Here is a 12,400-nt window from a genome sequence, read left to right as displayed (position 1 = left end):
AGCCGGCCGAGATGGTTCCCGGTTTCTGTTTTGAGGTTTCTTTCAACACTGACTATTTATACCACAAGCTTTCTCAATGAAAGGCATTACTTTTTTACTTTTGTGAGCACAATATGGTGTTTGTCTATGTGAGCCCTGTGATTGGCTGGCAACCAGTTCAGGGTGTACCCCGCCTACTGCCAGAAGACAGCTGGCATAGACTCCAGCACACCCCGCGACCGCCGTGAGGATAAGCGGATCACATGTCTTACGTGTTGTGTTGTACTGTATTATTTTGTCATTTATGTTCTGTTGATGGTGGCACGGGCACCTGCAGCAGTCTCTCTCTCTCTCTCTCTCTCTCTCTCTCTCTCTCTCTCGTTTTCTCGTTTGTTTGCACTGGTTGAGAGGAAAGCAATTTCATCTGTGCTGTATGTTGCACGTAGAGCACATTTGACAATAAAGTTGACTTGAACTTGAACATGATGGATGGGTGCAATATTCAGTGTTTCAGATTTTGGTGGCAGTTTAATGGAAGAGAACCTCATTCCTGAGCAAAAAAAGTCTTACGTTGCTTTTAATGCCTGTGTTAGTGTACTTCTTGCTGTGTCCTCTAGCAGAGGACAGAACATAATTGAATTTATAAGCGCCTGTGTTTGTCTGTAACTCTCCCCCTCCCTCCCATCTGTTCTGCTGCTAAATGAGGAAATTATAGAAATGTAATCCACTTTCACTCAGTTTAAATAAATGGAATCTGCTTGGATGTTTACAAAGTCATGAATCCACAACCCCACTCCAACAGATGAAAACCTTTACAAGCAAGGTTTCAGTTCTATTGTTTGACCTGGTAGTGTGGCCTACCGGTAATTTAATTACTATATGAAACTTAATGACATGGGTAGTTTCATGCTTGCGATGTGTTCTTCATTATTCAGTGTCAAATATTTTCATCGGCGTTCAACAATGCTCCATATAAGTTTCCAAAAAATAAATCAATACATTATAGGTTTATTTTTGTCATTGCTACCCCAAATTCATGAGTCAGCTACAAATTCCGACATTTTTTTCGATAATGTCAGACAGTGTTTTAAGTTATGTGTGTTGTTTTTTGCAATCTGTAAAAACATTATTGGGAGACAGATTTGTAAAGTAACACTAATAAAATGTGTTTTAGTGTTACTTGGTAAATTGGCAAAAACATTGGCTCATAAAAAGTGCAAATTTCCAGATGAAGGTGTTTTTAAAACTGTATTTTGAGTCGCAGCTACTTTTATGATCTGATGCAAATTCCTACAAATCTCTCAGTTCTATAATAATACATTTCATTTATAACCGCCTTTCAAAACACTCAAGGACACTTTACAATCAAAACAAGAACAATAAAACCACAAATATGGCACAATAAGTCTGCCAACAAACAGCCGACAAGTGTAAATCACAATACCCCCCCAGTTTTATCAGGGATTTTACAGGGAAATATCAGCTGACTGACTATACAAGTATAAGCTGTTTTAGCTAGCCAACTACAATCAACATTTTTTGTAAATTAAGATTTGAGATTGTGTATACAGTGATCCCTCCATATTTCGCGGTTCGTTTATCGCGGCTTCAGTGTATCACAGATTTTTTCAAACATATTCATAATTTTTTTTTAAGTCCACAAAAAGTTGGCAAATGGTCCGCAAGAGGCTGCAAAACAACTGCGAGTCACATAGAGCAACATATACAGTAATGTACTCCATTAATATATTTATTGGTCGCTACTTCGCGGATTTTCGTTTATCGCGGGTGGTTTTGGTCCCCATGAACCGTGATAAATGAGGGATTACTGTACTTTATATCGCCAATGTATAAGTGAAAAACAACTAATTCAATATAGATAATCACAATGGTCAAAATACACATTTTCCTACAATTTAACATTTAAGTAACACCTGCTCTCAAACCCAAATCTGACCTTTATCACCCTGGCTGAAGACAGCCATGGTCTGTCCACCCAGTGAGTTCATGGTGAAGGGATGCTCTCTGGGGACCTGCAGAGGAGACTCACTCTCCCCACCAGCACCGATAGTTGTCAGCTCTTCATTCAGACTGAAACAAACCTGACCAAAACAACAAAATATGTCATCCATACGTAAAATAGATCAAATTATCGAGCATGAACAAAATGCAGCTGCAACACATACATTACAGTTGATTAGAAAGCATTTGAGAGGGGCTAGGGGGGGTTTAAATACAGTGCAATACAATACATGCTGATTTACTGTATATAGAGCTTTCACAACAGCGGCAACTACAGAATCAGGCAATAGTGAGAAAACATTTGTGCTGATGTGCCTCATAAGAAATATACTTCGAGCACCCTGTGCTACCCTCTGGACCATTGGAAAATGAGAGCGTTGTTGGAACATGCTGTTGACATATTCGGAGTGCAACAATGACCAGGGAGACAGAGTGTCAGGCAGGAAAACATTCAAAGCTGTTATTTGTGAATTCAAAGAAGCAGACTCTCTCTTAAAAAGACGTACTGCACTCTCAGGGAGGAGTGCGACAAATTAAGTCAATGCCAAAAGGTAAAAATACGTTTGTAGAAACTCAATCATTGAGTGCCAAAACATGTAAATACGTAGTAGGAAAGTATTGTTTAGATATTTGAGGTATCACAAATACAAATACAAAAAATAAAAATATCCAAGTGAAAATTCTGCTCGATATAAAATAATCTTTGTTCTCAAAATTTTTCCTGGAAACAAGTATTTTCAAGAAACTTACTAAAGGATGGTAAACTGTCAATGTACTTTTTGAGAGAAGAGTGTTCACACTTTGTTTTGGCAGGTTCCAATGTGTTTATAGTTGGAGAAGTCAATTTTGTGTAGGCCTTCAAAAATTAGTCAAAATGTTCAGAAATGGCCGGCTCTCACAATTTGAGGAAAATGGATGCCATTGAATGAGTTCAATTTCCGAAAGCACCTCCTTGTCTTTGCAGTCAGGTATTTGCTTTTTGTGCCAAGGGGTTTGGCCTAAACCCACTCAAATTGGTACAAAATAAATAAATATTTTTTTTAAAAAATCATGTTAATGACAATAAAGTCGTATTTTGTTTTAATAATGTGTGAACATTGAAAAAATGAACTTGAGCCCAGTGCTTTCATTGGATATGCCTCACCTGAGTTTTGCCTTGCTTTCTATAAGGGCGACAAGAAATAACAAACAACAATTAATGGAAAGCGATAATAATCAAAACAAATTAAATGACTCGACTAAACCATACATACTTTCCAATAGTAAGCTTCCCCACTTCTCCCTTCTCTGTTGCTTTGTCCCACTGTTGCGCTAAATACTTTGGAACCTAGGAGAAAGACAGACGACCCCCACCCCAAAAACAACAAAAAAGTCAGTTTTTATCATTCGAAAAGATGCCTACCAATACATTAATTGTGCAGCTACTTTTATTTTATCTTACATAAATATAAGGTGTCGGTAATTTGCTAATTGCATTCTAATAATAGTTGCGTATCTGAAGAAGAGAACTTTTTGCTATTTTAATAACTTGCAGGTGAACAAACCTTGACAAGCCACACGCCTTTACTTTGTTTAGCTCCAGTGAGATTAACTTCCCCCTTTTCGGACATATTTGCGGTGTAATGTGAACAATTCGGTTTAGGAAAATTACACCACACAGGTGCGTTCGAACTTCAATTTATTTGCGCAGATCTTTTCTGACCGGAACTACCAAATGAAGATATAAGGTTGTCTCTTTCAAAATAAAGGGCAAAATCGATAATGATGATGATAAGAAGAAAGAAAAAGAAAAAGAAGAATACGCAACTCAACTCTTCTGTATTTCTAGAGCACTTTGAGACAGCCATCGCTGCATACAAAGTGCTGTACATGGAGCAACTAACATATACAACAGTAAAATGAATAATTTCTAAATAAATATAATGCTGAATAATTTCAAACAACTCCCCTCAAAACAACAGATACAAAAAATACTACAATAGATGAATGTATCAGCTCAACTTAATTTTAAACTATTTGTTCATATTTGATCATTGACTTGAAAAAAAAATTAAATTCTTACATAATTCCGAATCATAAAAGATGAAAAAAAGACGCAAACACTACTACAAAACGTCAAAGAACAGACGTACATACCAGTGACTTAATGGGACGCTTACTACTTGGTCTCTATCTCCTTAGTGTCACTATATGCAGGAAATAAAATGTAGCATTAAAATATGATGATTTTAGATTGAGAATACACGTATGAAGGCTTGAGTTGAGATTTAATCCTAGAACTCCTCAAGTGTGAGGACACGCTAAACTACATGAGTCACGGTGCCGCCACTGTTTTATTTGTTTTGCGTTAAAAATATCTGGAGACAGTACTCCTGGCCAAGTCTACAGCATTTCTATAACAGAAATTTGGCATCACCTTGTGGATTAGTAGCAATCCTGCACTTTGGTCTTGTTTGTGCACCATTATTTCAAAATCTTGGCCACTGAACTTCCAAGTCAGTGTAATCACTATCAGCAAGTTGCAGCAGAGACAGGAGATTGTGAACGCCACAGAATGGCATATAAGTTGACGTACTTGACAATATATTTGGTCTATTCTTCGATCAAACACCTGTTGCAAATGTGGAGTTCCCTGTGAAAGAACAGTAAATTGTACAAAAAGAACTGAGTGTGAAAAATTGAACAGTCGACCATGTAAATTCAAGATTTGCCAAAGGTCAAATTAATGCTCATTTATAAAGGTTAAACTGCAGTGCATTTAGGTTCAGCGTGAAATTTCACCCAAAAACTGTCGAGTGTGAAAACAGTGAATTAAGGTTAATTTACTCCAGTGAATTTACTCCTGACGTACCGGTAACTATAGCATACTATATGCAGGGTCAGGCAAAATGATCTGACACGTTTGTAGGTTAAATTAAAGGCAAATAAAGTAAATAAACAAAAAAAATAGTGCTTTTATTTTTGAAAACTACATATACTGCCATTCTGTTTCATTGTTTTAAAAATTAAATCAGTCAAAAGGGGATCCATTATTGTCCACACACTATTGAAGGCGTTCATGAAAGTTGTCTAGAAGATATTCATTTATGGTCTGATAGAAGTCTCTAGCATCTCCCAATATTGATCAGAGTTCACAGTCACTGTAACGTTATCTGCTTCGAAGAAGTATGCACCCCATATACAAAAAAATTGCATTATATGTACTTTTTGAAAATAAAAACACATTTTTGTTTCTTTATTTTATTGGCATTTTATTCAACCTACAAATGTGTCAGATCATTTTGCTGAACCGTGTACTTGAGGCACCAGACAAACACTGTCTTAAACCTATACAATATGTTATTTGTACAATGTCGGGTAGACAAAAAAATGTTTTGAGACTTTCTGTGTTCGACTCTCGGCGCCATTGGTCCTTTCCCTGTCCTCCATGTGCTTGTTTGTTTATGGATGAAAGTACTGTATAATGTCATACAAGAAAAAAAAACAAGACTATTCGTTCGTGCCAAATGGATAGCCTACATTTTGCAAAATGAAAATGTCAAGGGCGTGCTCCCACAAAAGATTGATAAGTCCTTTTTCATCGCAAATAAAATTAACTTGGCACCCATTTCCACTTCCAGGAAGGGTTTTATTTCACAAAAAGTGAAGCTATATTTCAGAGCCATAGCCCTAGAATGAAAGAAGAGCTGCCAACACTTCATCCTACAATCATTACCATAATATTTTCATAACCTGTTCAAGCATTCGACTCACTGCATGGATCATTAGCCCAGAGCCTGACATTCTTTAACATTTATGTAATATGAATCAAGATTCTAATGGCACGGATTTCTACTAAGAGTAGAGGGTCTGTTGCCATAGCTGCAACAATTCGGCAGGTAGCCTTTAGAGTGGGAGTACAAGGATAGCTGCCAAGATTTTGCAGGATGATTCAGAAAGGGTGTTTTAGACCTGTTGCCTTGCATTTCATAAAATTACATGCTACCATGTAAAATATTCCTTGTTGCCTGGCATCGTGGCCTTAAAAACCGAGCTTATTGTCCTTCTTCGTATGCCACACTGCAACAAAATAATATTGCACTCACTTCTCATCAATCCCATCCATATGCATAAATTAGCTACTCAACCAATGTCCTTGAATTATCTGATTTTTTAAAATCATATTGAGCTATTTTGGGGAATAATATACAGTACTTTGGTTCCATTTTCTGGGAAACGTTTGGGGACATGGAAATTTCTGTTCCATCATGAAGACAGGGCGGCCCGGTAGTCCAGTGGTTAGCACGTTGGCTTCACAGTGCAGAGGTAGCGTGTTCGATTCCAGTTCCAGCCTCCCTGTGTGGAGTTTGCATGTTCTCCCCGGGCCTGTGTGGGTTTTCTCCCACATTCCAAAGACTCTAAATTGTCGCGGGGTGTGAGTGTGAGCGTGGATGGTTGTTCATCTGTGTGTACCCTGCGATTGGCTGGCAACCGATTGAGGGTGTCCCCCGCCTACTGCCCGGAAACAGCTGGGGTAGGCTCCAGCATCCCCCGCTACCCTAGTGAGGATCAAGCGGTTCGGAAGATGAATGAATCATGAAGACATGTGCAAGATGAGTTGGACCAGGGGTGTCCAAATTACATCATCAAATGGCTGCATATGCTGAAAAAAGATGTGTTGAATTTGCTCAATTTTACTGTATCAAGTGGTTGTATGAAATAAAAATGATTTTTTTCAGTATACAATATATCTACTTTAAAAAAAACATGTCCAAATCCAGATGATTCTATTGTATTATAAATTCAACTGAGAAAAGGATTTTGAAATCCTTTGACTTTAATTTATTAAATAGCCTACACTGAAATTAATAAAGCAAGCAATTATATGCATACATTTTATGAACCGGTTGCCAGCCAATAGCAGGGTACAGAGAAATGAACAAATATCCATGCTAGCACTCACACCTAGGGACAATTTAGAGTGTTCAGTCAGCCTATCATGCATGTTTTTGGAATGTGGCAGGAAACCGGAGTACCCGGAGAAAACCCACGCAGGCACAGCAGGGAGAACATGCAAACTCCACACGAAGGCCGGAGCTGGAATTGAACCCTGCACCTCTGCACTTTGAGGTCGATGCGCTAACCACTGGATCACCGGCTGCCCAGGCAATGTTATATTTATTGTTTATTATTTGTAGTAATATTTTGCGGGGTGGGGGGGGGGGACTGCTACTCAACAGCTTTCTGTTAAAATGGTTTAGGATTCTCTAGATTTTGCTGTGGCCTCAGCCCTGTATCCCACTAGACTAGATCCACCCCAGCACTCAACAGAGATCAAATCCTATCTCCACATTCAGGGCCAAAACCAAGAGGAAACTAGTCAGATGGCCATTTTCAAAATAGTTACATGAGGATCAATAATGTTCATCAATCAGATCGGGACAGACATCAGAAAGTGGAATGAATTGTTGCTTATAAAATTACATTACCTGCATCCACCACATTATTATGATGATATTATTATTATGGTTATTATTATTATTATCATCATTGTAGTTATAATTCATATATTTGCATTGCTAGAAAATCTCTACACGATATAAACCAATTTAGCAATAACGGCGATTTCTCATCTCTCCCTTGTCACTTTGCCTACATTTTGACCAAACTAACATTTCTTTTGATTTTAAAATGTGATTTCAGTTTATCTGCCTCAACTAGAAACGCTCAAATGACGTTCCCTCTCTCAATAATAGTTCCAAGATTAATAAGTATTTGACCACTGTAGTCTTGTACATAACTGACCTGGGGGAGGTGCTGTAAGCAAAGGTACAGTATTTCTGCTGGCATTTACCATTGTGGTATCGTTCAGACCGAGGCATTCATTATTGTGAGTGCATAATCATAAATAATCCAGGAGAAAATGTTTGATCACCAAATTGGCTGGAACCGAATATTGTTTTCAAAGGTTCAATTATTGTATCAATGAATTAGTTATTTTCTCTCTCTTGATCGTGGAATGTGTTGCTTGAAATTGATTTTTTATGACACACAGGGCATGGAAAAACCAAAGATAGAAAACGCATTTTGACAAGCTGCCTTCCCAAGATAGCATTTTTTTTCAACCAGTGCAACGAAGGTCACTCTTAAAACGTTGATGTTGAGAGCTTAAGTCATTTATGATTTTCTCCTTCATTATTAAACCATGGCTGGGCTCAAGTTTCCCTTTCACTCTTCAATCTCGCCTGCCTGTCCAAGGGGTAGGAATCATTACGGTAATTGGAATGACTGTATTTTATAAACATAGGAAATAAAAGCAATGATCCAAACTCCTGATTAACATCACAATGCTGTTAATCTTTCTTCATCCTAATATTACTTGAAAATGCCACTAAGCGTTTTCATAGTTATGCTTTCACAAGCCTATCTACTCAATCTTAGGCGCATTGTACTACTACTTTTTTTTTTTTTGTCAATCCAGACTTTCAAAAAAACATTTGTCACAGGCACATGCTTAAAGAATGGAGAAGATGAAAGTGGAAATGGTTATCGACTTCTATTTCAATTGTAGGGTTCATTGACCTCTTGGAGGCAACATATGTATACATTTTCTCTGCGCCTCTCTACCTCCCTCTTGTATGCATAAACATGAGAGGGAGAGGCCCCAAACCAACCAAAGGACAATACTGTACCTGTGTGTGGAATAACATTCCAGTGTGGTTGACACGGGTGTCTACAGAGAGATCTAGCAAAGCTCGGCATACCTTTGTTTCAAAAACAGCATTGTGACATCAATGTAGTCGCTCCACAGTAGACCAGGCAGACGAGTGTAGTGGTTATTTTCCTTCAAGCGCTCATTGATCAAAGTAAACAATTCCAAACATTTTACAAAGATATTAGTGGTGCGGCATCTTTAAAAGACAACAAACAGGAAGTAACCTATAACCATTGTAAATAGCACAGCCACCTTACGCTGTGTTTTCTATGCTATTGCTATTTATTATTTATTATATTTATTCTACAAATATAATGCTAATTCTTTATTTTATATTGCACTTATATTGAACTGTGTACAGTTCTTTTCGGAAACATTTTGTGCAATGAAACACTTTAAAAATTTAAACAATACTTAATTACTGCATTAAAAATCCAGTGTGTATATATATATTTTTTTTTTCGCTGAGAATTGATGGATCATAATATGACACTGGTCAATAAATTGCTGCTATTATTTAAAATAGTTATGTGTTGTGTTTATTATTTTACTTTATGTTAACTGTTTTGTAAAGCGCTTTGTTACAGCTGCCGCTGTTGTGAAAGCGCTATATAAATCAGCATTGTATTGTATTGTAAAATCAGAGATACAAATACCATTTTCTAGGCGAACTGCTTGTTCTGATTTAGAATCTGCTTGGTCTTTTTTATAGCACACCGGGTTTTTATAAAAATAATAACAACATATAACATGCAACATAGTAATATATTTCATAATATTTGTTAAGGGGTTAGAATCAGCAACAGGTGAAATCTTTTTCAGTAGTGTGAATTTCAATTCATGGTAAAAGCACAAGCATTTATATCCTTGCTTCATCCTTTTTCCGATCTGGTGATCCTCACGAGGTTTACAGGCGTGATGGAGCCTATCCCAGCTGTCTTCAGGCGTGGTACACTCTGAGCTAGTTGCTTGCCAATCACAGAGCACACAAAGACAAACAAACATTCGCATTCACAATCACACTATTTAGAGCCTTCAAACAACCTACAGTGCATGTTTTTGGAATGCGGGAGGTAACCGGAATACCCAGAGAAAACCCACGCAGTCACGGGTAGAACATGCAAACTGCACATAGGGAGACCGGAATCTAATTCGAGTTCAAACTCCGGACCACTGCACCGTGAGGGGGCAAGCGAAACAGTCGAGCCTAAACAAAAAATTGAAAACATCTCAAAAACCTGATGTGTTTTGGAAAAAAGGGAAGTGCATCTTAAATCAGCATCGAACTAATGTTTAGGGACTCTAGAGCCATCTCTGATTAAATTTTACAGTTGACCAGTGTGATCAACCCCTATCATTGTAAAGCGGGAATTCAGATTCAAATTTTCCATGGTAGTAATAGGTAAGAATATTACACAATTAACATGATCAAAGTCTGATTGTAAACAATTTGAAAGGCAATAAAGACAGCATTATACATGACGAATGGTGAATGACGAACGTGCTCGGCAAGTTTCGCCAACTTCGACATCAGACGCTCCCAGACTGCTTTATGTCTGGTTGTGGAGCCCAAAGACCTACAGGCGTAGACACAACATTGAGCGGGCTGGCTAATTGCTGCTATGCGTCAACGCATCCGTCATAATGAATGTGGCAGCTTGAATAAAATGATCGTCATAAAGTGCCAAAAGTACACAAAGTTAGTGCCGCTGATTCTATATTATTTGGGGAACAGTTAAGCATTAAATGAATGTATTTGATTTTTAATCTGTTGACTTGAAATGTTTACTTATTGTTTAGGATAGAGATAAGTGCCCAACCACTGAACGTATTTTCGTAATGATTTCATCGGTGGCCACAGGTGAAGTGCAGGGTCAACAACCATTTTGTAAGGGAGAGCTACTTCTTGGGTACTGATAATGCAAAGCGCTACTAGTTTTAGACACATGTTTGAAATGACTAATTTGCTCAAAATATCATTATGATTTTTTTGTTTTTATTATTAATTACAGTCTATACATTTAAGTGAGCGGCGGCCCGGTAGTCCAGTGGTTAGCACATCGGCTTCACAGTTCGATTCTAGCTCCGGCCTCCCTGTGTGGAGTTTGCATGTTCTCCCCAGGCTTGCGTGGGTTTTCTCCGGGTGCTCCTGTTTCCTCCCACCTTCCAAAAACATGCATGGCAGGCTGATTGGACGCTCTAAATTGTCTCTAGGTGTGAGTGTGGGTGTGGATGGTTGTTCGTCTCTGTGTGCCCTGCGATTGGCTGGCAATTGATTCAGGGTGTCCCCCGCCTACTGCCCGAAGACGGCTGGGATAGGCTCCAGCACCCCCCGCGACCCTCGTGAGGATCGAGCAGTTCGGAAAATGGATGGAAATGGACATTTAAGTGAAGACACCCATCATGTTAAAGAAGTCTCACAAGAATTACAAAAGAGATACACACCAATATACACCATTTTAGATTGTAGGCGTCTTTAAATCTCTGCCAGTGTTTTCATTTCATTGATCCATTTTCAAATGATCACTTAGACAACATGTTTGAAAAACAACAACAATATAATGTTCTATCGCTGGTGACCTATTTTTAGAAGAGACCTGTGGGATACTCATGCGGTCCCTGTGGGCACCATCTTAGTGAGCCCTGGTGAAGTGGCATATTTGCCTGCATGCCATGCAGGCTGTGTGGGTTCACTTCTCACTTATGACTTGTGCGAATGTTGAGTGTGAATGGTTGTCTCTTGACCAGTCGAGGATGTAGTCCTTTACTCTCCGTGACCGTGAACAGGATAAGCGCAGTAGATGTTTGGATGGATTCCATTCATGTCTACAACTGTGATGTTAAATCTCTGTCTAGAATAAAAACATCCTGAAATATATTTGTGATGGATTGGTTTTTATCAATAAAGATTACTTTGTTGACGTTCAACTGATTTCGGGATTGTGTCAAAAAATAATCCCCTGCCCTGATACAGCATAAGATACGTTTGCATCAATCAAATGATTTAGTTCAGTCTAATTTGCTTATCCATAAAAACTTTGTTGTCTGACACCAGGACTTCAAAGTATTATTGGCCACAAAGTGAGCAGGTCCTATTCGCAAAATGATATTCTAACAGCCACTTAGAATCAAAGTCTGTGTGCAATCATGAGATCTACCTGTACCTTTTGTGTAATGGCTGCTACGTCTCCAAGCAGCATCTTCACTGTTGTCTCCCCCTTTGTCACATCCACTATGGCGGTAACGTCAACGTATGATTCAGCGATCAAGACAGTATCTTTGTATACAATGGTGGTGAAGACCACGCTCGGGCGCCATATTGCGCAGCACTCCTGCTCCCGGCCAGCCCTTCCTCTCCTCTTCTCTCCTCTCCTCTCCTCCCTCCAGCCCGGGTCCCGGCACAGAGCGAGCCACAGCTGCGGTGCAGGGGAGGCTACACTCAAACTGAACAACGATACTGTTGGGAAGGACCGGTGATACAGCAAAACCAAGAGCCACATCGTGGAAATTCAATGGGATGGATTAAACCCTTTTACGCCACCGTTTAGTGATCTATGGGGACTTACGTCACGGTGCCACGGATAAAAGGTCGCTTCATTGGTAGTTTTCTTTGAGAGAGGAGATCAGATAACGTCTTGAGTGTTTAGCTCGTGTTTAGCTCAGCGGTGATGGATACTTGAAGCTAGCTAGCCGACGTTACTTCTC

General features: G+C 38.9%; 1 protein-coding gene across 3 annotated transcripts in view; it reads right to left on the bottom strand.

Moving 5' to 3' along the window:
* Positions 1 to 12,195, bottom strand: part of LOC127611542 (general transcription factor IIF subunit 2-like) — a 38,230-nt gene extending 26,035 nt beyond the window's left edge. The window contains exons 1-4 of one of the 3 annotated variants that reach the window (XM_052082120.1): positions 11,854 to 12,195; positions 3,255 to 3,328; positions 3,146 to 3,164; positions 1,937 to 2,081 (exon numbers count right to left, since the gene is read on the bottom strand). In XM_052082120.1, the coding sequence (XP_051938080.1) occupies positions 1,937 to 2,081; positions 3,146 to 3,164; positions 3,255 to 3,328; positions 11,854 to 12,195 (580 nt within the window). Of the gene's footprint in view, positions 1 to 1,936; positions 2,082 to 3,145; positions 3,165 to 3,254; positions 3,329 to 3,545; positions 3,704 to 11,853 lie in introns of those variants that run through there. The other 2 variants (XM_052082122.1, XM_052082121.1) reach the window with 2 other exon arrangements.
* Between the last annotated feature and the right edge of the window lie 205 nt (positions 12,196 to 12,400).

The sequence above is a fragment of the Hippocampus zosterae genome, chromosome 12 (genome assembly GCF_025434085.1).
Source record: "Hippocampus zosterae strain Florida chromosome 12, ASM2543408v3, whole genome shotgun sequence".
Lineage (NCBI taxonomy): Eukaryota > Metazoa > Chordata > Actinopteri > Syngnathiformes > Syngnathidae > Hippocampus > Hippocampus zosterae.
This window is presented reverse-complemented; position numbering and strand designations above follow the sequence as displayed.